At 35.5% G+C, this 19,213-nt stretch overlaps 2 protein-coding genes across 6 annotated transcripts in view; both read left to right on the top strand.

The window, feature by feature from the left end:
- The window catches only part of clip1a (CAP-GLY domain containing linker protein 1a), a 56,181-nt gene extending 46,810 nt beyond the window's left edge, over positions 1-9,371 (top strand). For 3 of the 4 annotated variants that reach the window (XM_048189688.1, XM_048189687.1, XM_048189685.1), the window contains 9 exons: positions 192-312; positions 470-522; positions 635-752; positions 2,734-2,786; positions 3,899-4,016; positions 4,096-4,225; positions 4,409-4,461; positions 7,471-7,598; positions 8,166-9,371. In XM_048189688.1, coding sequence (XP_048045645.1) covers positions 192-312; positions 470-522; positions 635-752; positions 2,734-2,786; positions 3,899-4,016; positions 4,096-4,225; positions 4,409-4,461; positions 7,471-7,598; positions 8,166-8,391 — 1,000 coding nt within the window. In that variant the 3' untranslated portion in view covers positions 8,392-9,371. The remainder of the gene's footprint in view (positions 1-191; positions 313-469; positions 523-634; positions 753-2,733; positions 2,787-3,898; positions 4,017-4,095; positions 4,226-4,408; positions 4,462-7,470; positions 7,599-8,165) is intronic. The other variant, XM_048189686.1, reaches the window with a different exon arrangement.
- A 3,634-nt stretch (positions 9,372-13,005) lies between these two features.
- On the top strand, positions 13,006-18,306 carry cdca5 (cell division cycle associated 5). 2 transcript variants are annotated; one of them, XM_048189683.1, is made up of 6 exons: positions 13,006-13,189; positions 13,281-13,374; positions 13,588-13,667; positions 16,036-16,098; positions 16,198-16,704; positions 17,806-18,306. In XM_048189683.1, the coding sequence occupies exons 2-6, from the start codon at positions 13,320-13,322 to the stop codon at positions 17,884-17,886; spliced, it is 786 nt and encodes a 261-aa protein (XP_048045640.1). In that variant the 5' UTR covers positions 13,006-13,189; positions 13,281-13,319; the 3' UTR covers positions 17,887-18,306. The 2 variants fall into 2 exon arrangements, with proteins under 2 accessions (XP_048045640.1, XP_048045641.1); XM_048189684.1 differs by having other exon boundaries at positions 13,006-13,204.
- The last annotated feature ends 907 nt before the right edge of the window (positions 18,307-19,213 follow it).

The raw sequence follows: 19,213 nt of genomic DNA, 5'->3' as shown, positions 1-19,213 counted from the left end.
TTTACACCATTTTTTTTATTGATGTCAGATAGTGTCAGTGTCAAATAATACAGTCTTACGTTTCTAAGAAAGGTTAGAGAATTGTTGAGAACTGCTTTCATTTATAGCTGTTTTTAGAGCAAGTGGTGTAAGAATCCTTCACACTGTTTTGTGTGTCTGTGTTGTTGAAATAAATGCTGGTTGTGTTTCAGTGAGGAGTTAAAACAAGCAGCTGCTGAAAAAACCCAGGCAGTGGATGATCTGAAAAATGAGAAGGAAAAGCTAACCATGGAACTTGCCAGCAGCCACAAAGACAGCAACATTCTACTAAATGTATGTTAACCGTTGATGTGTGTAATTTAGAATTTTGAATTCTAAAAAATGAAATGGATCAATGTTGTGCATTGCTTAATGCAATTATTGTGATTGTTGTGATGATTGATTAATGTGCTAATTTGAAAGCCCTAAATGTTATTCACTCTTAATGCAGCTCAAAAAGGAGTGCGACAACCTCAATGATCAGTTGAAGGAGATGAAAATGAGGTAAGGAACAACAAAGGATTTATTTGTAATAGTGTCATGTATAGAGGGACTCTACTTTTTGCACCCGCAAAAAAATGAATGAATGCACACATACAATCTGTCTTCTGCACAGGGAAAGCACTTTAACAAGTGAATCAGAAAAGGAGAAAGCAGCACTTCAGCAATCTCTCCAAACACAGAGTGCCTTGATCTCAGAAAAGGACAAAGAATTAGACTCTCTGAGAAACGAGGTATTATGGCTGTTTATATAATCATTTTTTATGATAGTCGAGTAGAATTGATGCACATTACACTGTGGTTATACTGGTTTGAGAACATATTCAATCATCCAAAGTGAATTAATTTGGTGGCTTTAAGTGGTGGAACCCTATTATATTTGTACGATTTTCTTATTTGGGGTCTGAGCGTGAAGCATGAAACCATATTGTTTTTGTTATTGATATTATTAGCAGCCAAAGGCTTGTTATTGTAAGTTTCCTTCATCTCCCACAATCGAGTCTATAGCAGCCCATAAAACTGCTTGCAGGAAAGTTATGAAATTTGGTACACAGATAGAAGATAATCTGAACAATAACCACAGCAAATTTACAGTCTTTAACTCAAAACCTCTAGCACCACCAAATGCCAATATATTTATATCTTTCTACTTATTTTCAGAAAAACTTACTTTTTCAAACTCCTCCTCCTGATTTTCACAAAAATGTAACCAGATTATCTTCAGAGCATGCCGACAAACAGTTATGGAATTAAAAAGTCTGTCTACATCAGACTATAATTGAGAAAAAAAAAAAAAAAAAAAAACATGGACCACTGTTTTCCATAAATTGATTGATTGAGACTTCTATACTCTAGCCATTTAAATGAGTTATGACTTTCTAAATGATCTGGGCTGGATTTCACGATAACGTTGTCTCTTAGCGGGCTACGAAGACTCTAAACGTAGACCTTAACTGAAGATATACCGTTTCTAGGCATATTCCCCGAACTATCCCTTAGGAGGTTGCTTAAGGTATATCTTCTTAAGTGCGACGTTACCTGGTGCTGTCCATGGAGGCGGTGCTGAATTGGTTGATATCGATGGCTCGAGAATCGATAATTCACTCTATACAGGGGCTGCTTCACTGCGTTATGTGAGAAATCAGTGTTCTTTATAAAAAGAAGCACTTCAGAAGTAGAAATTGCATTTATCAGGACTCATGGGATGTCATAAAAGTAATCCAAGTTGCAAACAATCTATATTGTAATTTATCTATATTCCCCCATCAGCGTGAGTTTAAGGCGACTGTTATTTTAGAACAAAGTTTTAATTCCTTGGAGACGCGTCATACAGCTGACAGACATGTAGGTATCGCGTTTATATCGATCTTTCATTTTTTTATTCAAAATATTCACAAACTTGTTAGCTATATCATGAATTGTATGATATATTCCGATTGTAAAATATGTGGAAGTGAATGTGTTTTATCACGCGATGAGTTTGCACGGCAATTCAGAGCTGTCGGATTTACGAAATATTGCCCGAAATACATAAAAGTATGTGGCCGGTGAACTGGGAGAAGAATAGAGAAAACTTTATTATTCATACACAATGTGTATCTGATATGAATAAAACACTGTCAAATTATATAATTGAAAGGGTTATTGTTGCAGCTTCCGTAGACATCAGTGTATGGAATTTGATTTTAACAAACTATAAATGTCTTTTTTATGCAGTAGCCTACTTAATTCAAATGTGTATTTAAATGTCTGAAACCTAAAATAAACCTGATCAGGTTAAAAACACAGAATAGTTGTGATATATGACAAGCGCGAAGCGCGTCTGTCTCTGGATCAGCGCTAAAGCACATTTGAATTTAGCAGTGAATCTTTGCATTTTATTCTTTGCCATAACCCTAATCGAACACTGGGTGTATTACAGCTTCCGAATTATATTCGTATTGACTGTCAACAGTGATAAGGTATAGCTAAGAGTGCTCCAGACCAACCTTACGAAAGTATGACTTACAGAAGGTATACTTGACTAAGAACGTTTCGGGAAACACGTATTAACGTTAAGGTCCAGCTCAAGGTATAAGAATGACGTAGAGTTAAGCAGGTTTCGGGAAATCCAGGCCTGCTCTTTTAATTTTTTACTGAAAAAAGCTGAAAATACTAAAGGATTTTGCTTTTCTATTTTGCATAAATATTAAATTCTGTTCACTCTTAATGCAGCTCGAAAAGGAGCGTGACAGCCTCAACAGTCAATTGAAGAAGATAAAAATGAGGTAAGCAACTACAGGAAATTGAACACAATTTTGACTCTACTATATATAGAAGTCCTTGCATTGTTGTTTTAAAGGTGCCATAGAACGTCTTTTTAAAAGATGTAATATAAGTCTAAGGTGTCCCCTGAATGTGTCTGTGAAGTTTCAGCTCAAAATACCCCATAGATTTTTTTTATTTTTTATTAATTTTTTTAACTGCCTATTTTGGGGCATCATTAAATATGAGCCGATTTAGGCTGCGGCCCCTTTAATTGCTCGCGCTCTCCGCCCCCTCCCGAGTTCTCGACTCTATCACTGCATAAACAAAGTTCACACAGCTAATATAACCCTCAAAATGGATCTTTGCAAAGTGTTCGTCATGCAGCATGTCTAATCGCGTAAGTATGGTATTTATTTGGATGTTTACATTTGATTCTGAATGAGTTTGATAGTGCTCCGTGGCTAACGGCTAATGCTACACTGTTGGAGAGATTTATAAAGAATGAAGTTGTGTTTATGAATTATACAGACGGCAAGTGTTTAAAAATGAAAATAACGACAGTCTTGTCTCCGTGAATACAGTAAGAAACGATGGTAACTTTAACCACATTTAACAGTACATTAGCAACATGCTAACGAAACATTTAGAAAGACAATTTACAAATATCACTAAAAATATCATGATATCATGGATCATGTCAGTTATTATCGCTCCATCTGCCATTTTTCGCTATTGTTCTTGCTTGCTTACCTAGTCTGATGATTCAGCTGTGCACAGATCCAGACGTTAATACTGGCTGCCCTTGTGTAATGCCTCGATCATGGACTGGCATATGCAAATATTGGGGGCGTACATATTAATGATCCTGACTGTTACGTAACAGTCGGTGTTATGTTGAGATTCGCCTGTTCTTCGGAGGTCTTTTAAAAAAATGAGATTTATTTAAGAAGGAGGAAACAATGGAGTTTGAGACTCACTGTATGTCATTTCCATGTACTGAACTCTTGTTATTCAACTATGCCAAGATAAATTCAATTTTTAATTCTAGGGCACCTTTAATATAGACATTCTGAGCCTATACTCCCATATTAATGGATACAGAATGCACACATACAATCTGTCTTCTGCACAGGGAAAGCACTTTAACAAAAGAGACAGAAAAGGAGAAAGCAGCACTTCAGCAATCTCTCCAAACACAGAGTGCCTTGATCTCAGAAAAGGACAAAGAATTAGATTCTCTGAAAAATGAGGTAACATCCTTTTGGATTAGAGTGTGTATGTGCAAATTTCAATTTCGCTAAATTTTTGTGTGTGTGTGGTTCTTGCAAGCAGATAACAAGTCTGCGGTCCAATCTGAAATCACACAAGATTGAGAATGCTCAGCTGCAGGAGCGACTGAAGGGTCTCGAGAGGAGTCTAGCTGACATTCAGATCACCAGCAGGGTAGATGACGCCTCAGGTACCACTCCACACATGATTTTATAGTTGGTTTAAATCAGCATGTTTCTATTAAATCAGTTAAAAATAAATATCACGGGTTAAATGTAAAATGAAATTGAACTGCATAGAGGAATTCAGTAAGACTCTAGATTTTGTTTAATCTACATAACCGATTTGTATGTGTGTTTTACATTCCAACCAGATGATTCTGCCTCAAAAACATTGAGGGAGGCAAAGGAGAATGCTGAGCATCAGGTATGTGGAGATTTTTCCCATTTATGCTGTATTTCTCCAGTCATGAAAGGCATTATTATATTGACATACCGTTCTTTTGGCCCATTGACCTACAACATCAGACTGAGCATTGTTCAGGCCCTGTTTACACCTGGTATTAAGATGCGTTTTGGTGGATCTGATCACAAGTAGACCAGGGAGACACTTTCCCGTATAAATCCGTCTCTTTTGTCCACTTTCAACCACTTCTGTCCTGATTTCTTCAAAGGGGGGGGGGTCTATGGGTGGGTAAATGTATGGGCTTTTTCAGGTCTTTCAATCTAGTGTGCGAAATAAGCTTGCGCAATTTACATATGAACGTGACCGGAAATGACGGAAAAACATACAGAGAACATCAGCTTTCATTTCTGCTCTGACAGCCACAAGACCAGCCGAACACTGTGAGTGTGTGTTAGAAATCAGGAACGGTGAGAGAACTTTGTGCTTGGGACATTTTTCATCTTCAAACCAAACTTCAGATCTTCAGCCGACAATGTTTAAATTCCATCTGGCTAGTGCTCTTCACATAATGTTTATGCATTAGGTCAGTAGACGGTCTTTTGTGGCTGTTTGAACATATTCGACCACATCGACACCAGTGTTAATTTCGTTGACGAATAATTTTCGTCATAATTTTCGTCAACGACATTTTTTCATGGACGAAAACGAGACGATGACTAAATAAAAATGAAATCATTTTGAATGACTAAAATTATGACTAAAATTTTGAATGACTAATATTATGACTAAAATCTACTCTAATTTTCGTCAACGAATAAAAATGAGATGTAAATGAAAGAGAGGGACGATTTGGGAAGATATCCAGTCAGGACAGCTGTCCTGTGTGGAACATGCGCACATTTGAAGTGTAACGTGCTGATTTAACCGCAGAAAATGCGGCGCTGTTGCGCCCTCTACAGGTTCGTGCAGCAGCACTGCTTCACAATTAATGAATAGCGCACATTTATGCCAAGCGATTGCTTATGAGGTAATGTTGATGAATTATGACAATGTTTACTACACGATGTTTATATGGTAGTATGTTTTAGATGGTTGTAAGAATGCATATTTATCACCCTCATGAGCAGCCTGCTACAGTGCAGACTGCAGACATTTCAGAATAAGAGTCACGTGTATTTCGGGATGGTTTATAATTATTATTTTTTCCTGGTCATTAGTGATGTTTTGTTTACACAATAAACTGTATTTAACTTAATTTCTATTTAATTCAGAGTAAACTACTGTATCTTCTGTCACAGGAAGGAAAGACTAAGAACATTATTTGACACATTATTCAATATATTTTACAAGTATAAGGGTTATTATAGTTAACTAAACCTAAAACCAAAGAAATCTTCATTACTTGAAATAAATGTTAACTGAAATAAAAATAAATATATATAAAAAATGTAAACTTATTTTATTTAATCTAGTTTCTAAGCTTTAGCTTAACCTGAGGTATTAAAATAACAATAAAAACGTATAGACATTTAAAAGCAAAAACTAAAAGACATAAACACAAAAAAAATGACTAGAATTTTTAACTAAAATTACAATGAAAGCAGAAAAACTAAAAAACTATAATAGTACCTCAATGAAAAGTGTGTCAATCCCTGAAAAGTCCTGATTTTTGCTCTTTCTGTCTTTTTGCGCTTGAACGGTGAAAAACCGTCCGCTTTGGCAGGCAAAGTACAGTTGGGTGAATCGAAATAGTTTGGGGAATATCAGATCTATCAGTGTATTGGATCTGTGTATTGTTAGAGAAATGCTTAATGCATTACAATTTATCTAAATTAGATTTTAGTCGACTAAATCTCCCGTAGATTTAGTCGACTAAAATCTTACGATATTTAGTCAACTAAAACTAGACTAAAACTAAACCAATTCACGATGACTAAAATATGACTAAAACTAAATGTAATTTTAGTCAAAAGACTATGATTAACACTAAATCAAAATTTGCTGTCAAAATTAACACTGATCTACACTCTGGAAGTGGTCGAAAGTGGACAAGCTTAAAAGGTTTTAGACCCCGTTTACACCTGTATTTAGCGTCATCCATTTGTGATTGGATCGACCAAAACACTTCTTAATACCAGGTGTACACAGGGCCTTAGACAACCAATTACAGTGTTAGTAACAAAGTTTTATGGGTTTTTTGTTTGTTTGTTTGTTTGTTTGTTTGTTTGTTTGTTTTTTGACACACTTTTTGTCTTAACTTAAGAAAATTCTTAATTCTGAATTAGTTACATAATTAAATTCAGGATTCCTATGCAGTTTGAAATAGAACGGAATTTGATTTGAGTAATTTCTAGGTCTAGAAAAGCATGGAAAAAATAAAACTGAATGGAAAAATAACTGTGTTCCCAGACTGTTTCCCCTTTTCAGTTTTTTTTTTAAATATAAAATTAAGAATTTCTAAAAAATAAATTGATCACACAAGCAGAGTGATTTCATGGCAAAAGTTTAGTGATCATTTAATGATCAATAATCAAACACAACAAAATGAATTCAAGGCTCACATTTTCATTACGCAAAACTTTAGTCTCTTTTTAACTTCACTACACAAATGTTTACTCAAATCAGCAACAGATAAAGGAGCAAACGATCATCTAAATCAGACTGTACTTTGATGGCTGGTGAACGTGCATCGTCAAACCACAATTACAGTATCAGACTGATGTCAGAGGTGAATATAGGCAGTTTATAAAGCGGTTTCTTCTCATCATGTCAGTGCATGCTATCACTTTGAGAAAACCAATGAAAATATTCACAGATGATTGTACTATATATCAAATATAATGCTGTATGAACCAAATACGATCGAGGTTTGGGTCTGGAAATGTTTGGATTTTTGAAATGGAAAATGCGTAGGAACCTTGTAAATTGTTATTCTCAAAAATCATTTTACTTTTGTTGTCCATTGCAAACTACTTGAAAACATTTGTCATTGCTCTGAAGTCATTTTATTTTTTTGACATTGATTTGAAGGTTGAATTCCTGAACACGGTTATTGTGGATCTGCAGCGGAAGAACGAAGACCTAAAATCGAAACTAGAGAAAATGGCTGAAGCAGCGCTCAATGGAAACGGTGCAGCTGAAATGGACCGTCATAACAGGTGCTTTTTTATTTTCATTGAATCTTCAACGTAACAAAATTTTCAGTTTCAACTTAATTATTAGACTTACTGGTTTTATATTAGTTGACTTTAGTTACCTAAAGAATTTATAGTTCTTCGGTCACGCTTTAGTTTAGGGTCAATTCTCACTTTTGCCTCAATAAACTCCTAATCACTGCTTATTAATAGTTTAGGTATTGGGTAGGATTAAGAATGTAGAATAAGGTCATGCAGAATAAGGCATTAAAATGTGCTTGATAAGTACCAATAAACAGCCAATATGCTACTAATATGCATGCTAATATTAAGCAACTAGTTAACGGTGAGAATTGGACCCTAAACTAAGGTGTTACTAGTTCTTCAAACAAAAAGGTCAAATTTATAGAGGTGTATTCCTAAATGTAAAGAGTGTTGGATTATTTCAGCTTGGGTTATCCATGTTTCACCTTGTGCATGCATTATTTTATTGTTGATATGCAAATAAAATGTTGTTTAACGCAAGTATATTGGGCTAAAAAGCTGTTAATATGTCACACAATGTCTACGAACTTTGTCTTTTCTACCTAGTCACGCTGAGCCGATTAAAAAGAAACCCCCTCCCCGTCTCTTCTGTGACATATGCGACTGTTTCGACCTACACGACACCGAAGACTGTCCCACCCAGGAACAGATGCTAGATTCCCCGCCGCACACCACCTACCACGGCAGTCCCAACGACGAACGACCTTACTGTGACATCTGTGAGGTCTTTGGCCACTGGACAGATTCCTGCAATGACGATCAAACTTTCTAGGGTGTTGGTACCATGATCCCGCAGCATTTATACTTGCAATACTATGCCTTGAATCAAAGAGTGCACAAAAGACTATCGTGAGATTGTGTGGGTTTTCACTTGTGTGTTTACCACCATATAAGCCTAAACCTTTCAGTCACTTTAAAGCAAGCATCAGTAGTTTACTCAGTGGCAATTTTACCTGCCTTTATTGCACTGAATGACTGTTCAGAGGAAGGAGTACCTTTAAAGTACCTTGAAGCGAATGCTCATTCTTTATCTGGTGATAGAGGTGGTTAACCAGGAAATGTTCTCTTTAAAGGTCTTTTGGTTTCAGATCTTTGAACTTCAGTGCTGACCTCTAGTGGAAGGGAGGCTTGACTTCTCAACGTCTCATCAGCCTTTCACACGTCACAGAGTTTGGATACTGTACGAGAAGTAGTAATATAAAGAGTAAATTATTCTAGGATTGTGAAAATTTCATTATTTCTCAACAAAAAGAAGTAAATATGTCTGTTTCAACAAACTTATCTTTCAGGATGACTGTTAGGAAAACATTTGCCCAAAACGAATTGAAAAAGAAAAGTAACCATCATCTTACTGTTTTTGATACTTTATTACAAGTTGTGGAGATCTGGAATGAATGAAGTGGGGACTGTTTTCAGTAAAATCAGCATATGTTTCACAGGATGTTTGTGAGACATTTATTTGTATAAAGGTCAAATGGCGAAAATCTTATGGAAAGAAACTTCATAAAATATCTTTTAAGCGCAAAAAAAAATCTTTGTTGTGTTGTATGTTCATGTTAATGTGCTGCTCAAAAAAAAGGATGTATGGCCCTGAAGAGCATCCTGAACTGTCTGTAGAAAATCTAGGGCTATTTGGCTCTTCTCCAAGCCAGACATTGTTTTTCAAAATGAAACTACCTGATAAACGAAGCAGTGAGTCACAATAAACATTGTTTTCAAATAAAATTCTCTGATGTTGATCATAAGTGTGAACTATGTGTTTCCCAAACGTTTTTTTCTCTTATGTATCCCACTGGCCACTCAGTGAAGGTCAAGTAGCCCTTCGTCGACACTACACCAGAAATGTGTTCTTTTTAACTTGCATTATACTGAATATCATTTAGCAACATCACTGATATTAAATCACTAATGGTGTCTTTCCAAAAAAAAAAAAAAGTTTGCTATTCTTTATAAAGAACTAAAGATTCACAAGACTAATGTATTACAATTTCTGTTTTTTTTTTTTTTTGGTTAAAAGGAAATTTGACTAATAATAAACTAGTTCAGAATTCATAATATAAATCTTTGAGCAATTACACAGATTTTTTTTTCCATTGACTGCATGGAAGCTTGTTTCCGCTACATAATAAAAAATAAAAAAAATCTTTCTCACAATTCTGACTTTGTGAGATATCAAGTCCAATTCTGAGGAAAGACTTAGTTTCTCAGAACAGATTTATACCTCGCAATACTGACTTTATTACTTGCAATTGCGACATTATATCATGCAATTCTGAGAAAAAAAAAAAAACTAATGAAAAAATCCCACATATGGATGCATATGAATTATCTTACTGTTAGAAAAAAGACTTAAATTATCAGCAATAGCAAACAACAATGATCCAAAGTCCCATCCCACATTTATTTAATAGGTAGAAAAAAAGTCTGCATGAAACAGAGGTTGCAGTAGTCTTTTCTTCCTGTTTGTGACGTATATCCGAATGAAATTGAACTTCTTGAATGAGAAAAATTTAGGAAGGGTCTTGATTTTGTCCATTGGGAATTTATTGGATCGTCGGATCGTTGCTACTGCTGTGATGTCGTGTGAGCAGGGTTGCCAGGTTTTCATAACAAAACCCGCCCATTTGCTGCTCAAAACTAGCCCAGCTAGCCCAGGGTTCCCTTGGTAAAATTTGCATTCCAGGGGCTAAATATCATGTTATTTGTGGTCGCTTCAACTTGCGGACATGAAAAACAACCCGTGGCAACAGTGTAAGGCTACATCCACACGAAGCCAGAGCTTTCCCAATCCGATCTTTTTTTTTCCTTGTCTCAAGAAATATCTGCATACACGAAACCACTGAAACAACTCAAAACGATGTAGTGCATGCCAGATCAGTATGTGGCGCTGTAATTCTGCAATAGAGATACACTAAAATCAAAGAATTAAATTTGGAGCATGTGCATAAACCTTGCGCGCAATATTTAGTAAAGCTTAGAAATAAAGCTTTATTTTAGTAAAACTTTAGCCTCAGTAGCTTCTGCAGCACGAGAGTCTGCTATTGTTGTTCTTGTTTTGTGCTGTTAGCGGCGTCTGACTAGGGTCGACATGTGGGGTGATGACATCATCGTTTCACAAACTATACGGATTGGCTGTACACATGAAAACGCAAGGGCTTCGTTTCCAGATTTATCCACTCTGGGACCCGGTTTAAAAAAAATGGCGGATTCACCTTCCAAAAATGCCAGATCCATCTCGACGAAATGCCTATACAATACAAAATTTTTGCGTATAAAGCTAAACTCGTCTCCGTGTGGACGGGACCTAAAAGTTGCCCAATTCTACTGGAAAATCACGGACTTGGCAACACTGCATGTGAGTGACAGGTTGTCCCGCCCTCATGCCAGTAAACTTCATCAGAGAAGAGATGCATGGAAGCGTGTTTTTGTGACAGAATAAAAAAAAAAAGTAAAGGATTGGTTCACTTTCAAATAAAATTTCCCTGATAATTTACTCACCTTAAAAATTACAGTTTCAGTGCAGCTTCAAAGGGCTTTAAACGATACCAGACGAGGAATAAGGGTCTTATCTAGAGAAACGATCGGTCATTTTCGAAAAAAATACATCTGTATATGCTTTATAAACACAAATGATCGCCTTGCACGTGCTTCCACTTTCCGCATTCTTCAAAAAGCTTACGCTGTATGTCCTACGCCTTCACTATTCAACTTACGGAAAAAAAACAGAACTGGCGCCGCATTCGTTCCGTAAGTAGAATTTTAAAAAATGACCGATGGTTCGGTCATTATTCCTCGTCTGGTATCATTTAAAGCCCTTTGAAGCTGCACTGAAACTGTCATTTTGACCTTCAACCGTTTGGAGGCCATTGAAGTCCACTATAAGGAGAATAATCCTGGAATGTTTTCATCAAAAACCTTAAAGGTCCCGTTTTCTGTGGTTTTTTGAAGCTTTGATTGTGTTTATAGTGTGCAATATAACGTGTTCATGTTTCGCGTGTAAAAAAACACAGTATTTTTCACATAATTTACTTATCTGTATACCGCTGTTTCCACTGTCATAAAAACGGGCTGATGACTTCCTTGTTCTATGAAGTCCCTCCTTCAGAAATACGTAACGAGTTCTGATTGTGCCAGCGGTTCCTGTGTTGTGATTCGACAGGAGCTTAGCGGAAAGGTCCCGGAAAGGTCACGCCTCTTACCATAACGTGGAGATGCACGCGCTCAGTGTTATTGTAAACATGTCTTTAATTTTACCCTATCAATTTGAGCCGGAATCAGACCCGGTGATTGGACTGCGGGAAGAAAATAACAGCGTTTCGACGACATGGCGACAAACACACTCTACAAACGCAACTCTTGTGTATTCCTGTGGGCGGAGGTTAGTCAAAAAACTGTTTTAGTGACGTCATTAAAGAAGGAAGTAGAGGGATGTAGTCCAAACTGGCCGTTTGATGTAGGCGACTTCTGTTAAATAAAATATCTCGCTTGGCATTGAACTTTGAGCTTTAAAATTTTACAGATTTTATTTATACTCTAACAACAACATTACACACTAACTAAAGTTTGAAACATGGGATCACAAAGAATGGGACCTTTAATTTCTTTTTGACTGAAGAAAGAAAGACATGAACATCTTGGATGACATGGGGGTGAGTAAATTATCAGGAAAATTTTATTTGAAAGTGGATTAATCCTTTAAAAAAAAGATAATTGCGACTTTTTGTCTCACAATTCTGACTTTTTTCTCACAACTGCGAGTTTACATTTCACAATTCTGACTTTTTTTCAGAAAAGTCAGAAGTGTGAGATTAAAAGTCGTAATTATGTTTTTTATTATTTATTAAGTGTCGGAAACAAGCTTCCATCGAGGTGCTGCAAGAGGGAGGGGAAATTATTCAGATATAAATCAATTGTAAAAAAAAAAAGACGGTGATAATTACGGCAATATTAAAAAAAAAAATTATATATATATATATATATATATATATATATATATATATATATAAAAAAAAAATGTCGATTTTGATTTCATGTGGACTTTAACCTGTCCTACTCTCACCACCAGACTTCGCTCTGCTTTGTTGCCTGACTGCCACCAATTTCTCTTCAGAATAAGATATATGGAAACATAGCAAAGGGATATAACCATATAAGGGATATAACCAAGAAATAAATTGCACACAAAGGCACACAATCAGTTCTCTGTGCTCTATTCAACAAAGTTCACGTTCTGCCTGTCACTTTTCTCTGTTTTGTTGAATAATTTTGCATTGGTTACTTTGAACCAACACTTCGATTCATTACATTTAAAATATACTTTCAGTCTCCCAGACTAGTATCCGCCAAAAACACCCTGATATTTGAACGCGGTTGCGCCCCCAGAGGAAGACACGTTTTAACCCACCGGAAGTAGTTGGTTACCTCCACCCCTCGCATCCGCCATGTTCTGCTACTATATGGGAAGGCGGGCGAATTTGAAAGAAGAGCAGATTCGTTTACATCCATAGAGACGGAATATTTTGTTACTTGTTTGATATTATGCCACATGACACAGTCAGATATTGACGGGTGTAAGTAAAACAAAGGTACAGCTCTGTTAGTATTCATGCGGCACTGCTGTTGTTGTGATTGTGGCATTATAAGTTTCTCGTGTGTTCATAGTGTTAGCTTGCCGCTTTACTATCTGGACTGTCTCGCAAGATGAGCAACAAAACTACGCGATTATCGTCGAGGAAAAGCAGCGATCAAATCAGAAGTGAGTGTGAACTTATGTCGGTGAACTGCTGAGCTCTACCAACATGACATTTATTATTTTAACAGGGCTGCTAATGTCTGTTATGCTACCGAAGGTCGTAGTGGAGAAATAATGCATGGGGATGAAAGCTAAAATGGCTTTATGACACTAAAAATGTCCTATTTTGTGTTAGTTGTGTCTTTCTAAAACACAAATATTGTTGTTTTCACCCAGAGTCGAATGGAAATAGTCCACCGCGAAGGAGGTCCTGCAGGTTGTCTGCAAATGATGAAAATCTGGCCTCTAAAGTTGTGGTGAGTTCACTAGAAACTACCAAGACAAAACGTCTAAATGTGTACTATTTGTAAAAAATATTTGACATTTCATAATATTAGCTTTTCTCACCAGAAGTGTTATGATTATGTCATGATTAGTAAATAAGAATACAATTTTATTGATCATAAATTCAACAGAATCAGCTTATTAATTCCAGGATTTGTAAACATTTGTATGTCTGTAATATTCATACTTAAATGATTTACGTTTTATAAAACATTTATGAATTTATGAACTTTTTTAACATTGTCACATTTGGCGTTCACTAATAGAAATTAAAGGGTTAGTTCACCCAAAAATGAAAATAATGTCATTTATTACTCAGCCTCGTGTCATTACACACCCGTAAGGCATTCGTTCATCTTCAGAACACAAATTAAGATATTTTTGATGAAATCCGACGGCTCCGTGAGGCTTGTATTCAAAGCAATGACATTTCCTCTCTCAAGATCCATTAATGTACTAAAAGCATATTTGAATCAGTTCATGTGAGTACAGTGGTTCAATATTAATATTATAAAGCGACGAGAATATTTTTTGTGCCAAAAAACAAAATAACGATTTTTCAACAATAATCTATATGGGCCGATTTCAAAACACTGCTTCAGAGCTTTACGAATCGAATCAGGGATTCAGATCGCGTATCAAATCGCTAAACTGCTGAAATCATGTGACTTTGGCGCTCTGAATCACAGATTCGATTTGTAAAGCTCTGAAGCAGTGTTTTGAAATCGGCCATCACTATATTGTTGAAAAGTAGTTATTTTGTTTTTGTTTTTTGTGCACAAAAAGTATTCTCGTCTTTATAATATTAAGGTAGATTTAATCAAATTTATCAGATTTAATCAAAAATATCTTAATTTGTGTTCTGAAGATGAACGAAGGTCTTACGGGTGTGGAATGACATGAGGGTGAGAAATAAATGACATTATTTTAATTTTTGGGTGAACTAACCCTATAATAAAATAGAAGCTGATTGTGAGTTGACAAAGTAAGGTTGTTTTGCCACATCACGTTTTCTGTTTCTTTATTTTGATAATCTTTGAGACAGAATATACAGTATATAGACATGATTCTCTAAAATATATAATATGAGTTATCTTAATTTTACTGTTTTTTTTTTTCATCCATATGATGTATTGTGTTATGCTATGATGATAATGTGTGATGTCATAATTTCTATCAAAAGAAATGGTACCTTTCTAGTGTTCACCTGATATAAGATATTACATTAGCATTTGATATTACATTATTAAATATTTACAAATTCTTCATAGCATAAAATATAGTTATTGTATATAGTAAATAAACGTAACATTTTTATACCATTATATAGATTAAGTAAATGCCTCAAACCTAAACATAACCACTTTTTTTACGAATTTAAAAAAGTAACGAGCAGAAAAATGTAGTTACAATAATTTTAATGACAATAAACCATTATATAGATTATATTATATTACATTATATAGATTTTGAGCCGCTAATCCCCCTTCTGTCTCTAAACCAAAGCTTCTCTCACCAGAAGTCACACAGAACAGAAATGTTACAGTAAATGAGTCAACTGCGTTAAATGTGGTTGAAATCACAAATCGTGTCACCGAAAACATTGGGATTTTTTTTTTAAAACAATAATTGCACAACTCATTCGATATTCTATAATTAAACTAATCTAATATTCGAAAATCATGATGCATCCCTAGTTCATACGTAAATAATTTACGTTTTAGATGCTGTCACTACATCAGTAGTGTATGTTTTTGTGTCTATATAAATGTAAATGTGTGGTAGAACCACACTTTGTCAAATATATATATTCAAGTTTTGGGTATAAATGATAAACATTATCTTACTCTTTACATATGAGTTGGTTCTGTCCATCCATCCATCCATCCATCCATCCATCCATCCATCCATCCATCCATCCATCCATCCATCCATCCATCCATCCATCCATCCATCCATCCATCCATCCATCCATCCATCCATCCATCCATCCATCCATCCATCCATCCATCCATCCATCCATCCATCCATCCATCCATCCATCCATCCATCCATCCATCCATCTCATTTTAAACTTTTACACTAGGCTTTCTCAAGCCAACCTCAAAGTTTGTTTACAAGCTTTCTCTACAGTGACAATGAATGAAGAACTATACATACATAGCCTATTAATGTATTAACAATGTAGAGACTACAATTATAAACTAATAGTTTGCAAATGATTTATAAGTACTTTATCACTGTATACTTATTATAAAGTGTTACCGATTCATGCAACAGTAAACTTGGTGGTTTAGCTATTTATAATAGATGTGTAATATTATTTCTCTCACTTTTAAGGCTCCACCTGTGGCTGTGAAACGGTCGATCACTGTCAGGAAAATTGCACCCAGGAAAACCCAGGTAATTTTGACAAACCTGATATCATGCTTATGTTTTGTTTTTGTTTTTTTGGACTGTACCACCAATACATAATGTTATCATTTGGAAATGTTCTTCAAGGCCCTGTCTGACGGCAACAAGGAGAATGTGGAACATTCATCTGAAGTGCCGACAAAGCTGTCCAAAGTTTTGACATCATCCCCAGCTGTAGCAACAGCGCCTAAGACCACTGTCCTCTCGCCCATCCTTCCTCCTTCATCTCCGTCTTCTCAGCCCATAGAATTGGAGCAGGACCCCATTTGGTCCCAAAAAGTGCGCCGCTCCTACAGTCGCCTGAGTATTGGGGACAGGTCCTTTGAAAGCCCCAAATCCCAGCCTGCACCTTCCTCTTCACCCAACAACCGAGAGACCCTGTTTGGTTTTGAGAGGCTGGAGACACCAGAGGTGATGCGTAAAACTGAGAGATCTAGAATAGCTCCTCTGGGCTCTGTGTCTTTCTCCATGGGTTCTTTCAACATCTCTGCTGCTGATGACAGTGCGTCCAACCCTCCAGAAGTTGATCCAAACATCCCTGGTGTTTGTCTAGGGAAGAAGACAACCAGGAGGAAGCGTGTACCACAGATAAAGGTGAGAGTGATTAAGGGAAGGACGTGGCAATATTATAGAAGATAATTTCTGCCACAGAATAAAAATATAAAGAAGGTTGTTGTGACTTTATCCTCTTTAAACTAAAAATTACAAGATATAAACTCGGGATTGCGTGAGATTTGAGCTCGGGATTGCGTGAGGTTTGAGCTCAGGATTCTGAAGGGAAAAAATTCAGAATTGTGAGAGAAAATGTTGCAATTACCGTGACGGAAACAAACAACAACAAAAAACAATTGCAAACTTTGAATTCTTAGGAAAAGTCAAAATTGCAAGATGTAGTTTCAGAACTCTGAGGGGGAAAAAGTCAGAATTATGAGATATATATATATAAAGTTGCAATTGTACGAAAGAGGATTAGGGCCAAGCAATAATAAAAAAATAAAACCATTTCGAGATTAAAGTTGTTAAATTTTGAGAAAAAAGTCGAAATAAAATGTTGAGAATAAACTCATTAAATTACGAGAAAAAACTCGTTAAATTTCAAGAAAGAAGTCGAGATAAAATGTTGAGAATAAACTTAAATTATGAGAAAAAAGTCGTTAGATTATGAGAACAAATTCATTAAATTATGAGAAAGTCATTGAATTTCAAGAAAAAAGTCGAGATAAAATGTTGAGAATAAACTCATTAAATTACGAGAAAAAAGTCGTTAGATTATGAGAACAAATTCATTAAATTATGAGAAAAAAGTCGTTGAATTTCGAGAAAAAAGGTCGAGATAAAATGTTGAGAATAAAGTCATTAAATTACGAGAAAAAAGTCATTAAATTATGAGAACAAATTCGAAATTTAACGAGTTTTTTCTCAAAATGTAACAACTTTAATCTCGAGATGGTTTTATTTTTTTATTATTGCTTGGCCCTGATCCTCTTCCGTACAATTGTGTGACGATAAACTTTTTTATATTTTTATTCCGTGACAGAAACAAGCTTCCATATGATAGAAAATATCTCATGAAATTTAAAGGTGAAGTGTGTAATTTCTGCTTCAACGAATGGAATTGCATAAATGACTTTTCCCCGCTTATTAAACGCTTCTTATTACCTTTGATCTGTTGTAATTTTTTTCCTGTTCTTTCAGATGTCAGAGTTGGATGTTCTTGCCGCAAAGATGAATGCAGAGTTTGAGGAAGCTGAAAGTTTTGAACTCTTTGTTGAATGAAATTTCAAAAAGAGCCTCACACGCTCAGGACATTTTCTGGACATGTCATACTTCACAACTTATAGGATAAATATTTTTCATTCTGCTTACTACCCTCTGTTTGTTCCTGCTTGCAAAATCTTCATTGATTAACTAAAGCGAGTTTTTAAGAGATCAAACAAATGTAGTTTTGTTGTTCTTATATCATTTGATTGTTTCACAGTGATACAGTCACCATTCAGAGATTTCACTGCTAAAAAAAACCACGTTGTTAAAGGTGGTCTTTATTTGTGTATTTCAATATTAGATGGATCAGTGTGGGTAAAATCATTTAGCCCTTTGTAGGTCGTTTTGTCTCATTTCTTAAATGTGCTTTAATGTATTTAATCACTACACAACTGTAGTGGCGTAATGTTTTAATAAATAGCATTTTGGAGAAGAGCTTGTCAAATTTGAAAGTGTGCATTCTGTTGTAAAGAGTTTTTCCTCGGATCCTTTGGCAGCAGAAGGGATGATCATTGGTACACTGAGTCATTCTAATATAACATTTATATTCATAAATGATGCCTGGCTAAATTCCATAAAACCTCATTTACTTTGAAACTTAAATAGACTTTTCAATAATAGATCATTTGAGCTATAGATATTTTAAATGTTTCTAGATGTACTTAGACATTATTTACAGGAACCTAATACCAGTGGAAAACAGTATGCGGAGTGTTCTGTAAGCAATCATTGCTTCATGTCTTGTTTTGCTATGCCTCACCACTAGAGTGAGCACTTGATCATCAATGTATACATATGTTCATCTTTTGTTTATATGTCCCAACATGGTTTCAGAGCATTTGTTTTGCAGTATATATGAGCTTATGTATATTGATCAGCATGTCAACACAATCCATCTATCAATAATCCATCAATAACGTTCCCAAGTTCTTGATGCTCTATAAAGTGCAGCTGGAGTGAATCAGTGCAGTTAAGGAGCCTGTGTGAAGAGAGCTCTGTTGATATGCTGAAATCAACTGTTATACTGATTGAGCTCTGCTGCCATACATATATATTTTTTTAATAAATTTTGTCTTATATAACAGTCTTTTGTTATCTGATCTTTTATGTAATGAGAGGAACATAATTTTGACTTTAATAGTTGTGAGACCATAACAGTTTGGTTACACTTTATTTTGTCCACTTTAGACATTCTACTAACTATAAGAAACTATGCAACTGCATGTCAACTAACTTTAATGTAGGTTAGTTGAGATGTAATTGCAAATTAATTGGAGTATTAGTAGACTGTTGGGGTTAGAAGAATAAGTTGACATGTATTTGCAAAGTTATTTATAGAGGA

Source organism: Megalobrama amblycephala, linkage group LG4 (assembly GCF_018812025.1).
Source record: "Megalobrama amblycephala isolate DHTTF-2021 linkage group LG4, ASM1881202v1, whole genome shotgun sequence".
Taxonomy (NCBI): domain Eukaryota; kingdom Metazoa; phylum Chordata; class Actinopteri; order Cypriniformes; family Xenocyprididae; genus Megalobrama; species Megalobrama amblycephala.
This window is presented reverse-complemented; position numbering and strand designations above follow the sequence as displayed.

Bases quoted from the DNA above. Each gene is read 5' to 3' on its own strand.
- cdca5 (XM_048189683.1), top strand. From the start codon at position 13,320: ATGAGCAACAAAACTACGCGATTATCGTCGAGGAAAAGCAGCGATCAA. The intron at 16,099-16,197 runs GTAATTTTGACA...ATGTTCTTCAAG, and splicing joins TTGCACCCAGGAAAACCCAG to GCCCTGTCTGACGGCAACAA. The intron at 16,705-17,805 runs GTGAGAGTGATT...CTGTTCTTTCAG, and splicing joins AGCGTGTACCACAGATAAAG to ATGTCAGAGTTGGATGTTCT.